This window comes from Aspergillus costaricaensis (genome assembly GCF_003184835.1).
Source record: "Aspergillus costaricaensis CBS 115574 unplaced genomic scaffold BO79scaffold_32, whole genome shotgun sequence".
Taxonomy (NCBI): domain Eukaryota; kingdom Fungi; phylum Ascomycota; class Eurotiomycetes; order Eurotiales; family Aspergillaceae; genus Aspergillus; species Aspergillus costaricensis.
Window position 1 is genome coordinate 163,409 of NW_020291832.1, and position 18,471 is coordinate 181,879.

The 18,471-nt window shown below is 50.3% G+C and overlaps 7 protein-coding genes across 7 annotated transcripts; 3 read left to right on the top strand and 4 right to left on the bottom strand.

The window, feature by feature from the left end:
- Positions 1-756: 756 nt before the first annotated feature.
- On the top strand, positions 757-2,831 carry BO79DRAFT_201101 (cytochrome P450). Its single transcript, XM_025681539.1, has 3 exons — positions 757-1,105; positions 1,166-1,441; positions 1,507-2,831. Exons 1-3 carry the CDS (start codon positions 929-931, stop codon positions 2,671-2,673), a joined length of 1,620 nt encoding a protein of 539 aa, XP_025536197.1. The 5' UTR covers positions 757-928; the 3' UTR covers positions 2,674-2,831.
- Positions 2,746-4,938, bottom strand: gmdA (putative general amidase GmdA). The gene is made up of 5 exons (XM_025689298.1): positions 4,522-4,938; positions 3,636-4,460; positions 3,535-3,582; positions 3,039-3,459; positions 2,746-2,943 (listed from the first exon to the last, which is right to left on the bottom strand). Exons 1-5 carry the CDS (start codon positions 4,795-4,797, stop codon positions 2,819-2,821), a joined length of 1,695 nt encoding a protein of 564 aa, XP_025536198.1. The 5' UTR covers positions 4,798-4,938; the 3' UTR covers positions 2,746-2,818.
- A 349-nt stretch (positions 4,939-5,287) lies between these two features.
- On the bottom strand, positions 5,288-7,020 carry alkB (oxidoreductase, 2OG-Fe(II) oxygenase family). The gene is made up of 2 exons (XM_025680031.1): positions 6,552-7,020; positions 5,288-6,493 (listed from the first exon to the last, which is right to left on the bottom strand). Exons 1-2 carry the CDS (start codon positions 6,838-6,840, stop codon positions 5,700-5,702), a joined length of 1,083 nt encoding a protein of 360 aa, XP_025536199.1. The 5' UTR covers positions 6,841-7,020; the 3' UTR covers positions 5,288-5,699.
- A 221-nt stretch (positions 7,021-7,241) lies between these two features.
- nimX (cyclin-dependent serine/threonine-protein kinase CDC28) lies at positions 7,242-9,044 on the top strand. The gene is made up of 4 exons (XM_025680032.1): positions 7,242-7,591; positions 7,702-8,210; positions 8,268-8,431; positions 8,490-9,044. Exons 1-4 carry the CDS (start codon positions 7,555-7,557, stop codon positions 8,749-8,751), a joined length of 972 nt encoding a protein of 323 aa, XP_025536200.1. The 5' UTR covers positions 7,242-7,554; the 3' UTR covers positions 8,752-9,044.
- Positions 9,045-9,158: 114 nt separating this feature from the next.
- BO79DRAFT_179382 (putative class V chitinase) lies at positions 9,159-13,681 on the bottom strand. The gene is made up of 11 exons (XM_025680033.1): positions 13,293-13,681; positions 12,526-13,220; positions 12,434-12,458; positions 12,231-12,380; positions 12,126-12,182; positions 11,851-12,064; positions 11,728-11,774; positions 11,042-11,670; positions 10,919-10,976; positions 10,469-10,858; positions 9,159-10,388 (listed from the first exon to the last, which is right to left on the bottom strand). The coding sequence occupies exons 1-11, from the start codon at positions 13,543-13,545 to the stop codon at positions 9,361-9,363; spliced, it is 3,546 nt and encodes a 1,181-aa protein (XP_025536201.1). The 5' UTR covers positions 13,546-13,681; the 3' UTR covers positions 9,159-9,360.
- A 1,664-nt stretch (positions 13,682-15,345) lies between these two features.
- On the top strand, positions 15,346-17,152 carry BO79DRAFT_239903 (uncharacterized protein). The gene is made up of 4 exons (XM_025684969.1): positions 15,346-15,964; positions 16,062-16,211; positions 16,330-16,605; positions 16,709-17,152. The coding sequence occupies exons 1-4, from the start codon at positions 15,634-15,636 to the stop codon at positions 17,044-17,046; spliced, it is 1,095 nt and encodes a 364-aa protein (XP_025536202.1). The 5' UTR covers positions 15,346-15,633; the 3' UTR covers positions 17,047-17,152.
- On the bottom strand, positions 17,152-18,229 carry BO79DRAFT_201112 (uncharacterized protein). Its single transcript, XM_025681540.1, has 2 exons — positions 17,868-18,229; positions 17,152-17,796 (listed from the first exon to the last, which is right to left on the bottom strand). Exons 1-2 carry the CDS (start codon positions 18,163-18,165, stop codon positions 17,225-17,227), a joined length of 870 nt encoding a protein of 289 aa, XP_025536203.1. The 5' UTR covers positions 18,166-18,229; the 3' UTR covers positions 17,152-17,224.
- Between the last annotated feature and the right edge of the window lie 242 nt (positions 18,230-18,471).

The window sequence follows — 18,471 nt, forward strand, 5'->3', positions numbered from 1 at the left end:
TCCGTTGGTCGGGGATTAAAAATAGCGGCCGTCATGCAGGTGATACGCCTTTCCCAAACCGGCAACTGCGATGTTAATCCACCGGCACTGACTTGGTGCGACTTCATCTTGCTTGTCGCTTGGTAGTACCTAATACTACGCAGTGCTACTTGAAACTAAATGGTTGAGTCAAGATACTACGTACTACTACTGATTGAGCAAGTTGCTCCTGAGGCACTGACCCACGTGTCGCCTTACCAATGAAACATTTTCTAGCCTCGCGACGGTTACTTTTGAGTACTAAGCTTTTCTTCCTAATGACGTCTCTCTCTCTCCCTGCCGAGCCTGCGACAGTCTAATCCCTACTTATGCCCATCTATCCTTCAATATGTACACAGTACCATGGCTCGCCAAGGGTCACGGCCCATCAAATCCCGATGCCGACCTCCTGACTCTCATTGCTTCTAACCCCCAACCCGGGTTGCATCGGGAGCCGCTCACTGTGGCTGCTGATGGTGGAAACTCATCCAGGCATCCACCCAACTCAGTTTCATCGAATAAGCACCGCGCTATGCCGATTATCGTTTATCCACCTGGTCGGCCCATCGTGTCCAAGGTGCCGTTAATGCCCCAGCCGGCTGGATCGCGCCGCAGCTTCGTCAGAACCGTCAGACGGAAAAGCTCCGGCTCGTGATCGTTGGTCCACTTGTCTCACGGTGTACTAGTATATAAAGTTGCCAGTGGTCGTGATACTTTCACTGCTGGCTCGCCCGCCAACAGCAACAGTGGTTAAGCACTTAGCCTGTCGCTCTTTGTTTACATAGTTGTCCTTTCACCTCGGTCTTATACTCCTTAGCGTTCATTCTCACTGTCAGTTCGCGTGTTTGCATCTGGTTCAGTCCCACGTGTCCATCACATCAGTTTATAGCGACATCCGGTCGCTCCCACCATGGCGGGAATTCCGTGGAACTCCATTCACGTCGGTATCGCTATATATTCCTACTTCCGATCGACATTCCGGGACTTCCTTCTACTCTCTGCAGTCACCCTCGTCCTGAGAATATTTTACCGCCTGGTGCTTTATCCTGTCTACTTCACCCCGATCAAGCATATACCAACTCCTCCGGTAAGCTCTCTTCTCTGTCTCCCTAACTATGGAGACTTCTCTAATGTGGCTTCTATGCAGGGTCGAGCATGGTTCACCGGAAACAATGGCTCATTCGTCTTGGTAAACCCTTATGACAGGATGCGTCGATGGAACCAGGAAATACCGAACGATGGCTTGATCAGGTTCTACTTGGGGGGCAACCTCGAGCGAACGATAGCAACAACCCCCAAAGCCTTGAGCGAAATACTTGTCCAGAAGGTCTATGACTTTGAGAAACCTAAAATCGTCCGGCGATCTCTTGGCCGCATCACTGGGGAACATGGCGTGCTTCTAGTAGAGGGTGCCGAACATAAGGTGGGTCGGATGACCATTGATTTATCTTATCTACATACGTTATAACTGATTTGGGTATCGTTCAGCAACAACGAAAGCTGCTTATGCCTGCGTTCTCATATCGCCACATCAAGAATCTATATCCGATCTTCTGGTCAAAGGGCATTGAGATGGTGAAATTGATTGAAGCAGACCTGCAACAGCGTGCTAACCCGACAGACAACGTCATCCGCGTAGCATCTTGGAGCAGCAGAGCAACACTTGACATTATTGGTCTTGCGGGCATGAACCGCGATTTTGATTCTCTCCAGAATCCAACCAACAAGCTGGCAGCCGCATACCATAAACTCAACAGTGTACCTCCCACGCACTTGGAAAAAGGCCTCTTTGTTATTGGACTCCTTCTCAACGTCCCTCACCTGGTCCACAAGTTGCCATTCAAGCGCAACCGTTATATCAGAGAAAGTGCGGCTTACATTCGGAACGTTGCACAAGAAATGATCCACGACGCTCGACAGTCAATTGAAGGCGAAAAAGCGCATCAAACCACAGACGCAGTGGACATTCTCTCTGTAGCAATAGAGAGCGGCGGTTTCACGGATGAGGAGCTCATCGATCAGATGATGACCTTCCTCGCAGCCGGTCACGAAACCACCTCGGGAGCACTGCAATGGTGTGTGTATGCCCTTTCCAAGTATCCTGACATTCAAACCCGCCTGCGCGAGGAGATTCGCGCCAACTTGCCCTCTATTTCGGTCGAAAACCCCGAATCCATATCCGCCGCCACTCTCGACTCCCTCCCTTACCTCCATGCTGTCTGCCAGGAAGTCTTCCGCTTCCATCCTTCCGTACCGAACACTGTTCGCATCGCCAATAAAGACACCACAATCGGCGGGCAGAGGGTTCCTAAGGATACGGTAATTCAGATTGTGCCCGCGCTGACTAACCACGATAAATCCCTTTGGGGTCCTGATGCGGACCAGTTCAATCCCGACCGGTGGCTGGGCCCCGGCAAGGCCAACACCGGCGGTGCCACCAGCAACTACGCATTTCTGACATTCATACATGGCCCTCGCAGTTGCATTGGGCAAGGCTTTGCCAAAGCTGAGCTGGCTTGTTTGCTGGCCACATTTGTTGGGAAATTTCAGTTCGAACTCGAGGATCCTAATAAAGAGCTCCTACTCCGTGAAGCCGCAACAGTGACCCCGAAGGACGGGGTCCTGGTAAAAGTAACGCCGTTAGAGGGATGGTAAAATCATAATGATGCTATGATACCTGCGACTCTACATTTTTCGGCTTCGTTGTATATTTCTTCGTTTCCCACAAAACCTGTGTTGTCACCGCAATTCTTTCAATATAACTAGAGCTATCGACTAATTTCAATACTACTAGCTATGATCAAGCACTGGCCTTCCTAATTTTCTCACCAAGATACTCAGCCAAAACCAGAATCTTCTCCTCCTGAAGCCGTCTTCCAAAGAGCTGGATCCCAGCCGGCGCCCCATCAAACACGTCCGCATCGTCTAGATAGCAACATCCAGTCAGCAAATAATCACAACCTCATCGACAGCAAACAGCCCCAAGAGAAAATAAACAGGAAAAGAAAAAAGGAACTTACACTCCCCCTCCGTCCTCCTATCCAACTCCCCAAAGTACTCCCTCCCCTCCGTCCCCAAGACATCCACCCCCCGATCAGCACACGTAACCGGTACAACAACACTCGTATAATCCAACACATTAATAAACGCCGTATACCCAATCGTGGCATACTTCCCCGGAATGCACGCCGCATGCGGCGCCACCGGACAAATGACCGCGTCGACGGGCCGGCCAGTCCCCGTCACTTGCGCCGTGCTGTTCCAGTAGTCGAGGTACCGTTTCTGGTATTCGCGCTTCTCGACGTTTAGGGCGGCGATCTCGAGTGCGGTCTTTTGCGGGGATCCCGAGGTGTCGATTACGACGGAGGTGTGGATTGTTTCGTTGGAGAGGGCGAAGTTTTGGAGGACGTCGGCGCCGCCGTCGAGGTTGTAGGCGCGGTTCTTGGGGTGGTTAGTTGGTTTGTTGTTAGGAGGGGTGTGGTGAAGGATTGATTGGGGGATGAGGGAGGGGCTTACTGCGATGGACGCGGCTGTTTGGTGAGAGGGGGGCTGCCAGTCGATGAGCTGGGATGGGTATTAGCAGTGTTGCAACTACGAAGGAGGAGGAGGGTACTTACCTTGTGTCCTAGACTCTTGATCGTCTCTGCAGCGATGCGCATCGCTCTCTCGACTGGTGGCTGTGGCTTTACCAGCCCATCATCGTAGAAAATTCCAAAGGCTAGTCCCTCTGGCTGTCCCTGCACCAATTTCCTCGTCTCTTCTACGATTTCATCTCTCCAGGGAATCTCCAACACACCGGGGTCTCCTAGCCACGGCTTCGCCGCCAACACCGTCTTGAACAACAGGACCAACCCTCTCGCCGACGAAGACAACGGCCCTACAACCGACAACACTGTATTCTGTCCTTCTCCAGAGTTAGCCGCTCCCTCATACGGCATTCTCCCTACAGACGGCCGTATTCCATATAGTCCATTAAACGACGCGGGAACACGGATACTGCCCCCGATATCAGTACCAAATCCTGCCGGTGACCCCCGCAGAGCAATCAGCGCTCCTTCACCTCCAGAACTACCCCCGGAACTGAGAAGTCTGTTCTTGGGGTTATGCGTATAGGTTATGATATTATTCATAGTTTCACCTGACATCAACGTCATGGGGACACTAGTCTTGCAATAAAGAACTGCCCCGGCAGCGCGGAGTTCTTTAACGAGTTCGCTTTCATGCGTAAGATAGCGCGGGTCGTCAGTCTTGCCTTGGAACGTGTTAATCCATCCAACGTAGCCCATGGTTGTTTCCACGCCCTTTACATGGAATTGATCCTTCAGACTGACGGGCAGGCCGTGAAGGGGACCGAGTGGTTTTCCAGTTTTGGTATAGTGATCGTCGAGCACACGGGCGGTTTCGAGCGCAGCGTCGAAGAAGATTTCGTGTAGGCAGTTTACCTATGTTCTTGTTTAGTTGAGAGAAGAGAATACTAGCACTCCTCGTGAGTAGGGAATATACAAGTTGATGCGCCAACGCTGCGCGATGGCAGAACGCCTCGGTAACCTCCACAGCCGTCCACTGGCCCGTTGTGGTGCGCTCTGTGATCCCTACGGCATCTGTTTCGGTGATTTCAATCTCGCGTGGGGATAGGAACTGCTGGATATAGGGGCCTGTTACGTCGCGCTGCTCCGTCGGAGAGGGGATGGGGCCCTTGATGCGCCATTTCTCGGGGATGGCGGCGAGGACGGATTGCCGTTTGGTTGCTGCGGTTTGTTCCCAGGGTGTGAGGGCCATTTTGGAATCGTAGTGGTAGTTGTTCTTGTTGTTGGGAGGAGTGTGTGTTTAGGAGTAGGATGGTGATGGAAGAGGGGGTGGACCATAGGATCTTATCAATGCGTTCGGTGGGATGATCATCCCGTTGTCTTACCCATCCCTTTTATTCGTCAATCATATGAAGGCGGGGGATTGCAGGAAGTGGAACCAATGGCGCGGAGTATATCTTGCTTATCGTCCTGCCTTGGGGGAGTTAGCTTGTTTGAGGCCCGGAGACAGATAGTGCTCGGACTTATTCAATCTTTCAATTAGATAGGAGGGAGATACGGAGCGGCCACATTTGGAGTCTATGCATTGGTTGGGAGAGATAGAGATGGGCTTGAATGAATGCTGGCAGATGGATGGATGGATGAATGAATGGAATGCCAAGCTGACAGGCATTTGCTACCCCGCTATATTGTAAGATGCTGCTGCGGAATATGCATTCCGCATTTCGGGTATTTCAGAATGTCACAATTCTGGGCATGACTATATACGGCCTTCTATATGCTACATCGAACAGTAAATACCCAAGCCAGCCTGCTGGACCAAGGTTCTATCTCAACCAGCTATACCACCCTGCCGACAGCAGGATTCCCGACTCTTAACCCACGTGTCTTGGGTAAAAGCTCCTATTTCAAGAGAGCTTTGGCGTACTTCCCACACTCAATATCCATGAGTATTGGAGAAGATAAACCTCAAAAGAATAGATGCACTAGTTCCTTGCTCCTGCGGTATAGAATAGTGCCGTCCATCCCTCCATTGGCTTTCAAGAACTGCGCGGCTTGATAAGCTGCCAATGGTCGGTCGTCGCATATATTCAAAGCTATGCTGCACCTGGTCGAGCCCATCATGGTTGCACTTTGTAAGACCTTGCCCCAAATTCAATCGTGAGGTTTCGCAGATTCCATTTGTCGAACGTTGAGGTTAACTCTCTTGCCCGACATCCACCCTCTCCAAGCATCATACTGGGTAGCTGCACCATCATGCGGGTTTGATGGCCAATTAGCAAGCCACTCAGGACAGGTGTTCGGCACAATCTTCGGTACTGCATGCCAGGCAAAACGTGAGGTGCCATCCATGTACACCGCATCCCCGGAGCGAAGGCGAATGATCTCACAATCTTCGCCATCGTCATGACTGATTAAGAAGAGGCCATCGCAACCAAAGCTGACACTGATCAAGCCTACATCACAATCCTCACTGACGTCGCGATGGGGACTGAGGTGGTCGCCAGCAGAGTAGACATTGAGAATAGCTGCCTGAGCTTCAGTGGCTGGGAACATGGCATGCAAGAGCTTTGCAATATCCCTGGGGAATTCGGGAGGACGCTCCGATGGATACACCTTGGCGGTCCAGTCATATTGGCCACCTAGAGTAACCCAGCGTAGCTTTCTGTTCAGTATGCTCTGGACAGTAAGTGGCTTGTGCACATTTGGATCTTTAGGCTCTATGGCACGGGCTGGATCATCTCCAAAGAAAGACGGAGGATAAGCGCCTACTGGACTAATATCGGCCGAGACCGCTTCAACCTCGTTCACCGCACTAGGATAGGTGATATCATAGTGCAGATGAAGGTTGGTTTGATGCCGGGGGTTAGACAAATCCCGGTGGAACAGACGAGATAACAACTCGACCTGAACTGCGGGTGGAAGCAACGAGGGAATCACTTGCAGACCTACAGCATGTCAACAGAGGTTTTCTACAATGGAGTGCCATGGGGCAATAATGCTAACCGGAAATAGCACGATGGCTGAAAACAGGGACATCCCTAGCAGGCCGAGCACCCTGCAGATCCTGGTTCGTGCCGAGGAATTGGTCAAATACAGGCTCAAAATCTGCGCTGGAAATCCATTGCGTTAAGGAGATTTCCTCTGGGAGATTTTGAGGGTCCAAGGACTGTAGATCGATGATACTGTCGTCAGACTCTATCTCCGTAAGCGTGGACTTCTGGTATTGCTTATAACGCTGCTTGATGCCCTCTGGGGGACGCTCATGGGCGTTCAAATCCTTGATATGCGGCATTAGGATAAACTATGCAGCTGACAACTCATAAGTCAATAGACAGCCGCAGTAGTAGTGTTAGTCCACGTAGTCTTGTCCAGACTATTGCATATCTACGTGAAAGCCCAGAGACTCCGCCTTCCTGTAGGTGAATGAACCGATCTGAATAACTTTGATCGTGAGGAAAGAATGAAAGTTTGCCATCCGGCGGGCTCGTTCCAAACTTCCAACTTGAAGCGGGAAGAAAAAAGCCACTGGCGGCAACCAACGAAAAAAAGGGTCAGCTGTCCACGCGCTCACCGCCTTGGGACGCGCGGGTTTGTTTGTGTACGGCCGTTGCTGACCGCCTTGGGTTCCCCACCAGCAGGGATGAAAAGACTCCAAGTTGAACTGCTTCAAATCTCATAGCCCATTCCAGGTAAGTTTAAGGTAAGTCACGCTCGGGACGAGGCTGGTTTCGCTCTTTGGACCCTTGAGTCTGCTTCTTATTTGGGAATTGACTCCTGCCTCGCTTGCTGTCAACTCCATTTGTGCTCCCAAACTCCTCGCATTCTGCTTGACGCCCTCTGTTCTTCCCCGGCAACCCAACGCCGTCGTCGTGCAGCCTCCTTTGTTTCCTGTACCCCGCGTGCTGGTAGACAGGACAACACGCTGTGTACGCTCAGTTCAATTATCGGATATATCAGATTAAAGTGATTGTGTGAGGAAGCAAGGAAATCAGCGACATATTTCATCATGGAGAACTACCAGAAGATCGAGAAGATTGGAGAAGGTACGTCCACCTCAAGGCCGATAACAATTGTACTTTCTCTTGATCCAACTCTTATCCGATCGCCCTGCCTCTATTTGGATCCGAGACTGACTTGAATCTGCTTGTTGTAGGAACCTATGGCGTTGTCTACAAGGCTCGCGAGCTCACCCATCCCAATCGGATTGTCGCCCTCAAGAAGATTCGACTAGAGGCGGAGGATGAAGGCGTTCCTAGCACAGCCATCCGTGAAATTTCCCTACTCAAGGAGATGAGCGATCCCAACATTGTGCGACTCCTGAACATTGTGCATGCCGATGGCCACAAGCTATATCTCGTCTTCGAATTCCTCGATCTCGACCTCAAGAAGTATATGGAGGCTCTTCCTGTCAGCGAAGGTGGCCGAGGCAAAGCTCTTCCGGAGGGCTCTGCTTTGAGCAAGAACATGGGTCTTGGCGATGCCATGGTCAAGAAATTCATGGCTCAGCTAGTGGAGGGTATTCGTTACTGCCACAGCCACCGTATTCTACACCGTGATCTCAAGCCCCAGAATCTCCTGATTGACCGTGATGGCAATCTTAAGCTGGCGGACTTTGGATTGGCTAGAGCCTTTGGTGTTCCCCTGAGAACCTACACCCATGAGGTATTTCTACAACGTATCAGACCTGTCTCATTGTAACGTGTTATTGACCTTCCTCAGGTTGTCACCCTTTGGTACCGCTCGCCTGAGATTCTCTTGGGTGGTCGTCAGTACTCGACCGGCGTAGACATGTGGTCTTGTGGTGCCATTTTCGCGGAGATGTGCACTCGCAAGCCTTTGTTCCCTGGTGATTCGGAGATCGACGAGATCTTCAAGATCTTCCGGTATGCTTCCCTTCTTTCCCGTGCGAACAGCCCAACATCTAACCTCCCTGGATCACAGTCTCCTCGGTACCCCAGATGAAGCCATCTGGCCCGGCGTCACCTCTTTCCCCGACTTCAAACCCACTTTCCCTAAGTGGAAACGTGATGAAACCCGTGCACTCGTTCCTGACCTTGAAGAGGATGGTCTGGACCTCCTCGATGCTCTTCTCGAGTATGATCCTGCACGACGAATTTCTGCCAAGCAGGCCTGCATGCATCCCTACTTCCGGAACGGCAGTGCCTACTACTCAGGACGTGCCCGGAGGAATGGTTTCAACTAGCCGGTCTACCTTGCGCATCATCCATTAGTGTTGGTGTACGTATCATGTGGACAACTGCGGCAGATGCAATGGACGGTATTCAGGTCTAACCGGGCTTATTTACAGTCCCAGTGCCTGCACTTCTCCCAGTATCTCTATTTTTATATCTTCTGTGATGCCCTAGGTTTTCCTTCTGTTTGTATGTGTTCTTTTATTCATGGCGTTGCTTGCGGAGTGGTCTGGAAGGGACGAGATCAGGATACTGGATATTACAAGGAGTGTTTTTGAGTTATGCGTACATACCCATAAATGAGTAACTGCCAAAAGAAAAATAGCATTCTTTTAATAGCAATATTATGGGTGTGACATCGATCAACTCCCGAAATATGAGGCAGCCTTGCGGCTCGCATATTCTCTCTTCCCAGGGGGTGAGTTCTTATCGACAAAATGTTGTGCCAGCTTGATTCCACCGGGAATGAGCGAGACCTCTTCTCGCATAATCAGTAAGGTCACCTCTTCTGTTTTTTAAGGAGAGGCGCTACCGCCACACCAGCCAGGCGGCCTCTAAACCCTATATTAGGACACTGTGTAAATGATGGTTTTTCTAATGCTAAATACAATCAATAGCTCTCACAGGCATATGTCCGTCAGGCACGCATATTGTGGTGTGGATTGACATGTTATACCGTTATCCTTATCATGAACAGTCACCGTTGTGGGGTCACTGTACTTCAGGCAGGTGTAGGTTCCGTATTTACTGCTAGAACTGGAGCCCGAGACATTATCACCACTCACCGTGAACTTGGAGGTTTGACCACAGAACTTGGCCTTTCCACCATTCACCAATGCTTCTTGGTTGTAGGAGCCCGAGATCTGCACAATCTGCGCATCATCGTCATCACCGAACGGCTGCACCCCCATGACGTCAAAGCTCCCGTCGGCTTCACATGTCTTTCCCACGGGGCATGTCGAGCTATAGCACTTGACGTAGGTAATGGCAAAGCCGGTTTCGCTCGACTTGCTTGCTGTAGTTGTAGTGGTTGAAGTGGTTTTTTTCTGGGTAGTCGAAGTCGTTGGCGTGATCGTAGTGACGGTCAAGGGAGGGTCAGCCGCACATATAAGAAAGGTAGAGTGGGCTGCGTTCGTCTTGGTTGACAGAGAAATTCCGTAGCCGCCATTACAGGTGCAGTAGGTTGACGTGCTTGATGCACCCTTGGTGGTCTGCAAGCCACATGAGGTTACGGATACAGCTGTCGCGGTCGTTTTCGACACGGTAGAGGTCATAGCCACGGTGGGTGCGGCGCCGGAAATGCCTAATGTGGTACCGTTGACGGTGATAGGATCCCAACCCGTGTATTGAGGGTTCAGCCACGAAGCGGCGGACCAGGCACTGCTTGACACGGCGCTGTCATCAGCTGAATAGATCACATCGCCAACGTCGTCGATATCCATATTTGCAACTAGGAGATTAGCCATCCCGGTCGGCTCACAGCTTAGGGTCATGGTGCTACACCACGTAACGCAGGACGTCTCAGACGCTTCCGGGCAAGAGACATCGCAGAAAGACTTCGTGGTAGGCGTTGCCTCGGAAGAGCACGAACTTGTCGACGTTTCCTCAGAGTCCTGACCCCCTCCACCACCAGGCTGAAGACAAGAACCTATACCGTAAAGAATGAACACTCCGTTAGCGTGTGCATTGTTCATGGGTGAGGCAGAAAGTATCGCAGGGGGGGATTACCATCTCCACAGCCAGGCCCGCATCCTTCCAAACCACAACCTCCCCCACAGAATCCTAGCCCACAGCCCCCATCACAGCCGAAAAATCCACACTCACCACTGCAGCCATACTCGCTACAGTCGTGTTTGCCACATCGTGAGAGGCTCTTTCCAGAGCTACAGCCGCCGTTTGATGGGGGTGCATCGATACTGAAAGTCAAAGGAGGAACACTTGGGCTTGGATGGATCGGGGAGACAGTCGGCTGTACATGAACAGTTATTGCATGGGAGCTCGCATAGAACACTGGTGTCACGGTGGTCGTACTAGCGGTGGTTTTTGCCGCAGATGAACCCTCGGAGGGTGTAGTTTGAGAACCGCCTCCTACCGCTGACGTTGAAGAAACAGCAACACCTTGGCCCCCCAGTTAGTATCTGATCGTGTGGCTTGCGGTTTGAAGAGCACGAAGCTTACAATAATATTCCTTAGCCCATAGTCCGGCACAGTCTGTTCCTACCGCAGGGTTCCATTCCTGAAATTGCAGTTAGTAAGGCCAAACCAACAAGTCGGTATATTGATACAGGGAGGGACGCGCACGTTAAATTCAGCCAATGTAATACCATAGGCAGCAGCGATCGTCGCACATGTATCACCCTGAACGGCGTAGTAAAACTCGGTACAGTCAGACGCGATCCCAGTCTGAACCGCCGTGGGAGTGGTAACAACGCTGGAACCTTCAGAGCCACCACCCCCTATGGCAGTGATATTACTCGCCGTTGTGGTCGCCGTTGCGCTTGGTGTCATCAGGGCACTGTAGTTAGTATGGTACAGAGGGAATTCAGCCTCGGTCCCTGGCAAGGTGAGTACCAACCCTGGTGGTGTGATACTCTGCACTGCGCTGATATAGGCCTGATCTATGCTGCTATCATGCACTGTAATCGGCCAAAAGGGAATCTCGGTAATTTGGAACGGCGGAACCGTGATAACAGTGCTCTTGACCAACGTCTGCCCGTTGGAGCTTGAAGCCAAACTTGTGGTGATTGGTGGCCAGCTTATGGTGACACCTGTGTCCAGGGGATAGGGCGGCAAGACCATGGTACATGGGGGGTAGCAAGCTATTTCCTGGCTCGCATTGCTCCAGAGATCGGGTCCGATATATATATCTCCCGCCCCGCCATTGCTGCCATCATCTCCGGGAAATAAGGTCAAATCTCCGGTCAAACCGTCTATGCAGTCTCGTTAACAGCTGTCTAAGCAGGAAAGTCTTCCAAAGTGTTACGTACTCGTAGCGGTACCATCAGAGTCATATGTCACGGCCCAAACCATTGTTCTATTCAACGCATCAATGATGGTTAGCTTCCACCCAAACGGCATAGAGGTACAAATTTTGATGGGTCCCTACTAACCCGCCGAGACAGTGTGAGTTGGCATAGTCCATCTTCACGGCAAAGGATTCCCAATCATCATAGCTGACCCACTGATTACTATCAAAGGTGATGATTTGGACCGCTGCTTCAGAGTCATAATATTTATTCGCTCCACGACTGGAGTCCTTGAGAATTGATTCGATCTCAGTAAAGGAAAGGATACCAGCGCTGGCCGTACAGGGCCCAGCTTTGCCTAAAATTCACATACGTCAGTCCATCCATTTGAAGTCTGAGATGGTGATCGGAAGTGTAACCTGTTGAGCTGAATGGACATCCTGCAGTTACACATGAAGTGTCGTTCAAGGTGAAGCCTGTAGAAACTTAGCTGCAGCCACAACGATGAAGACGTCGAAGCTTACTTCGGCCATAAAACCCAAGCCCCATGACCACTTTGGACGGCTCAATGTCATTGCGCCACAGGAGGTCCATTGCGAGGGCGATTTCAGTCAAGTTGGTATGCGCGTTAACAATCGATCCAATCCAAGGGTCTTCAGCATCCCATCCCCCATCTGCAACAGATAGTTAGTACATACTGCAGTGGTTGGAGCTTCCGAGGACATACGTAGGTCATAGGTCATCATGTTGAACTATGTGGTGTTGATGGTTTGGTTAGTGCACGGCTGATCGTCGCTGGAATACGCATGGCTCACTCACCCAATCGACACTTTTCTCCATATTGACAATGTCAAAGTGTTGCAAATACCAGTAACTGCTCGGCAAAGTAATTGTCAAACCGTAACCTTTGCCCGCACTATCCAATGCTGTGCGCAGGTTTGCCAAAAAGGTCACATAATTCTCGAAATCCGCATCTGAGCCTCCCCGATCACTAGCTACTGGGTATTCCCAGTCCAGGTCGACGCCATCGAAGCCGTACTCCCCAAGGAAGGAAAGTAACGACTGAAAGAACGTCTTCTGCTTGGAGCTCGAGGCAGCAAGATCTGAAAATATGTTGACGGTCGACCCAGGATCATTGAAGGCCCAGCCGCCGATAGAAATCCACACCTCCAGATCAGTCTTCCTTTTCTTGAGGGCCACCACTCGACTGTACAGATCCTCCTGATCGGCTGCCATCGGTGTAATAGTGTAAAGATCGGGATCTATGTAGAGGAAAGCAAAGTTGAGGTGTGTGTACCCGCCGATGGGAATGCTCTCAGGGGTCATGGTATCGCAGCTTCGCTCGAGGTTCCACCCCTCGTAGTACGCAATTGTTTTCTTGGTCGCCGAATTACCGTCGCACACTGGCTCCGCAACGGTAGAGTTGCCACAGAAATCAGAGGTTGTTCCACAGAATCCATAGGCACTGCAGCAAACGTTCAACGGGCACTTTTCCGAGGAGGCATACTCAGAGCCTAAGCACGTTAGCCACGTCGTCGTCCGAAAATATGTGTCATTCCGGATCCTTCAAGATCGGCTCAACATACCCCATGCAACAGTGGTCCAGCCAGAGACGCTCGGGTCACATTCAGCAAGGTGGGAGCAGGTTCCATTGGTACTGGCCGCAGCAATGCAGTTCTGGGAGGAGCAGTAGTCTGGCCCGAAGCCACACACACCGGACAGTTTGGAACAGCAGCCTTCGGTACATGGGTTGCTTTTTGAGCAGGAAATATCATCACATATTCCAACAATGGCTAGTGAGAGAATAAGAGCCAAGTCGAAAAAGAGTGATGTCCGCATAATCTAGGCCGGGGAAAGAGTGTCACTTCTAGGACCACGGAACGAGAAGAGAGGAAAAGAAAGTCGCGATTATTGGGCGAGTCAGGCGTGCAGAGCGAGTGACACGCGTGAAATTGGACAAGAAGGAGTACTAAATTGACTGGTACTTATCATGGCACTTCCTCTACCAGCCAACATGCTTTTTATACTTGATATCCTCGGCATTGTGTACTTTCTCGCTGTCGGGTACCAGTCGTTCCGACGATACTATGGGTGCGGTTTGGCTCTTCTCGCACGGCCGGCCAGATCAGAGTATGGTTGACATCCTTGTGTTTCATGTTTGCGGGTTAGTGCAAATCTTAGGCAGGGAGCACTAGCCATGGCTCCACTTGGACTTACTAAGAAATCGATGATTGTAGTGTCCGGCGGTCTTGGCGACCAAAACTTACCACTTCATTGCCTGAAATGTTCAGGTGCAGACGGGCCTCCGGTCTAATTCTGATGGTCCTCTTGTGATACCAAACACTAAGCAATATTGCCTTCGCAGAACAAGAATGATCACTGAAAGGGTAGCAACTATTCACCAAATGTTCAACGTCCCATCCGACTGTCCGACTTGACTCGGGCGGCATAGTTGCATTTCATATTCATCGAAGAGCTATAGTAATACGTGGTACCCAAGTACATCGAAGGAACTCCAGATGTTCGGGGTGCGGATTGTTGAGGGGGCAATGATAGAGGATGGACCTCTTAGCCCAACTAAATGAAGGGGTCACGCGCTAATCGTTTAGTGTTATCTTTCGGGCCGTAAAGACTTGATATTGGCCGCACCCTAATCCGCAACAGGCACAGTAGACGTTGTGGTATCAGACAGATGTGTAAGGCTACGGTCTAGCCATATTTAAACCCTGCAGTCGCGGGATCCTTCCGGATGTTCCCTTCCGGTTAACAGATGTTCTTTGGAGTTCGTTCAGATGGGCTGCGGCCGAGCTTCCTAATTAGGATATTCGCAGCAACTTTTAGTTCGCTAAAACCGCAAAAGGAAACTGGCGCAGCAGTGGAGAACCCTGAAATTGACTTGCTGGTCATGCCAGCCGCAAGCACGAGCATGTGAGCCAGGTCCCGCAGGTGCGCCTCGCATATCAGATGATGTGGACAGTGAAACAGGACTAACTTTATCCGAGTAAATCCCTATTGCAATATCAGGATGCTTAGTTGGTAATGTGCGGGCCTAGATTGAGGGCCTAGCTTCATACCAAAATCCTTCTGCTACTCGAGCTCCCTTGAGTAGATTGCTGTTTGGTGAAGAGAGTCCTAGTAATATTACTTCCTAATATAACTCCACACTTCCTCGTGTTGCAGAGCGACAGCGTACGAGTTCATTCTAACTGATGCTGGTAGTGGCCGGGAGGACATGGTCAGAATCAACCGTCGAGATAGTCACCGTAGCCAGGCACCACCACATCCATCACAGCCCGTGCTGCCTACACGGTATCTCTCCTCCTTATCCAATTCGAAAATCAGGATAATTTGCCGGACGGGACCCTTTCATTTCCTTATGCAGGGGCACCCACACTAGTTGCTAGGACTAGATGGTGCGAAGCTAGTATGGACTATAACAGTGAACTAAACCTTGATATGGGACGGCTCTCCTCGCACCTTCTTACACCAGATTGTTCTCTGAAGCAATTGCGCGATTTTTCAACCAATAGACAGATGTTACCTGCTGGGCCGCTTGATCAAGGGACTGTAATGTTATCCTCATACAGTGAGCAATCTTTCCTAAAGAATAAGTTCAAGTTATCAGAGAAACGGGGGCAGGGGAAATCGTTTAGTCCTCTTTGGCTCTATCATGGTAAATAATTTGTCGGAGGGGCGGCGGGTCCGGTGCCTATCCCAGCAGAGCATGCAAAGGCGCCGATGAAGCACCGAGCAGAGAAATCAGATATAATGCTCATTGTTGCTCATCTCTGTTGAACTTTCTACCTATTGCTGCATCTCTATCCCTTGGTGCTGGGGCGCATTGTCTTTCTTTGACACGTTGTCGCTCGTTAATCTGCGTTATCTTATCAAGTCTGTCCTTTTCATTACATCTACCTTCATTCCATTATGTGGCTTTTGGGCAAGCTCACATTGGCAACGATGCTCGTCGCCAGTCAGGCAGCCGATATCAACACGCAGTTCTGGGTCGAGAAAGCCACGGGACCAGTAACGCGCTCGGGTCAGAGTGGTGATCTGGGCGGGAGCTGCGCCCCATATATGGACGTGTTAAACGATATATATCTTGAGGCCATAGACATGGCGGAGGTTGCACTAGAGGCCTTGAACAATTATGCCAGCAACCCAGTTATCCGTGCGACGCTTCAGACATATATGGGTATCAAACCAGATGGTACCGAGGTCTCGGCAGCTCATACCTCCCAATTCAACTACATCAAGGGTCCGTATGGTTCATTTTTCCCGATGAATTTGATCGGCTCACACCCGCTCCCCCCCCGACAAATCAAGGAATATTCGCCCCTAACACATCTCTTTAGGAGCCTACAACACGGTGGTTGCCTTTGGGAACTTGCACTATGGCAGTGATCGGCAGCCCGCTTTCTTTTGCGATGGAGGCTGGCGGTGGAAAACAACAATGGAATATGTCGATGGAAAGCAAACTGGGCGAACAGTGTCAGAGGCATCAGGTACGCAACCCCGAGGTCGAAGGCACCTCTTTTCATGTAACTCCTTGGTGTATTACGTGTTACTTTTGTCGTTGTAGTATGCTCTATCCAGGTTGCTGATCAGCTCTCAATTCTACAGGAGGCATATCCAGTTATATGTACTATTCACCGCGCTTCAAGACTTGGGCTGGTATGCAGGATGGTTGTGGGGACTCAGCGACTCTAGGTTTCTTTCTTTCCGACCCCAGAAGTATTACTATCTGCCCTGCTGCCTGGACATGGAAGAGAAGAAAGGACTCTTTGAAGCCGTGGAGGGACGGCACGCGGGTCATGAGGGATGGCAGACCCTTCTACAATGCTTACTCTCTGCCCGGGACATTCTTACATGAATTGATCCACCTCACCAGTGAATCAAGTCAGTTAGCTCCTTCTACTTGGACTATCTCCCACCATGGTGTCCAATTTTCGGATATCGGGAGTGCTCCACAATAAACTTTATACTGACGATGGACATTTAGTAATCACGGACAAGAAAGTGATTGTGGATGGTCAAGAGAAACCAGCCTATTTCCCAAATAACGTGGCTGAACTGGCGAAGTCGAGCGTTGACGATGCCAGGCTGAACGCAGACAGTTACGCATGGTTCGCTACCGCCATGTATCTGCCTGCAATGGATTGGTCTCGAGAAATTGCTGGCACATACACCGGCAGCAAGGTCTCATCTCGCATGGTCGGCAATATTACTTCATATATACCTGAAGAAAATGGTCTGAAGCGCCGCAGCGACTTTGCAAGTCCGGCAGTTCGGAACCTTGAAGAATATGAGGATGATGTTATCACTGACTATTTACTGTGAAGGTGCTTTGAACTACTTCAAAGCTTGGCAATATCTAGTGAGCCCCGGTTTGGGTGCTCTCTTTCTTCATGTATACATCTTGCATCTTTCACATACCTAAGCCAGCGCGAATAAAATCTATTTAGATATTTCTACCGACAGGTCCCTGGTCCCTCAATTCCAAACTTATGGATGGTTTTTAGTCCCCAAGCACTGAACCGAGCGGCTGTCTGATAAATGATGCATGTTGCGATTCATAACCTAACATCCTATTTTGCCTCAATGGGGTCATAAACTCCTCCCAGTGATCTATAATCTTTCCATTAAATGTGACACGAAAGTTCTTATACTCATGCTCACGATCACTATTCTCCCACCGCAAGAAGTAAATTAGACACCGGGTGCGTTGACCTTGGTAGAGTACAGGTCGATCGAGCCATCCATGCTGCCAATCTGTTAACCCTGCCAAGGGATACATGTCAGAGCCAATCACATTTCCTAGATTAAATGGATTTGTGCGGTTCAGCTTTTTAATATGTGAGCCTGTCAGGTCCTCTGGAAAATATACAGCCATAAGCTCATAGTACTCCATTGGGCCAATATACTGGGTCCGGAATACACCATCACTAAATGCGGCTCCCAGTGTCTGGGAGAGGTCGATCAAAGATATTTGGACTGATCGTTCGGAAGCCCAGGTAGCAAGAATCTCGGTAAGAGACTGGTACTCGGCTGAGTTGATAAATTTATTTCTTATATCGGCAGAGCTCCAGGCTAGAAAAAAAGAGAAAAGAAAAAAAAATGTCAGAAAATCTTTTCCTCGGGTTTCTGAGAATCCTACTAACCTAGCATGAGCCATTCAGTCTGCGGTCTTTCCACCGGGCAAGATCGTCGAAGTTTTAGATAAAACCGGTAATCCCATTGCTCGAAAATAGGTTGGAAGAGCTGAGTAATGGGATCTGATGGATCCTGATATGTCGCACCTGTACCTGGGTTCAATATGATCCAGTCGACTAACTTGGTGTTTTGTCCGGTTCTATGTGTATGTGGCTGTCTCAGAGCGAATGGTGACGCATCGCGGGAAGCCTCGGGCAAGAAATCAGGGAATTTGTGCTTCGCCTGCGCTCTGGTAATAGGGGGCATTGTGTGTGGGTGTGTGGGTGTGTGGGTGTGTGGGTGAAGAGCTGAGAATGTTGGAGGAAGTAAGGTGGGCAGCAGGTGGACGGACCGTGTTGGATGTACTCTATTTATTATCAAGTATCATCTGAACGGAAAAGGGGAGGCGGGGAGGGGGGGCGGGGGCGGTGGGGTGAGCGATGAAACGTTCGACCCGAAAAGCTTTTTGTACTGACTCCCAGTTAGTTGTACTTCTGAACTTTGGGTAAAAATGACCGCTGGAAGGAATACTACGGACTACTAAGCTCACACGCTAATCCAGATTTGTTCAAA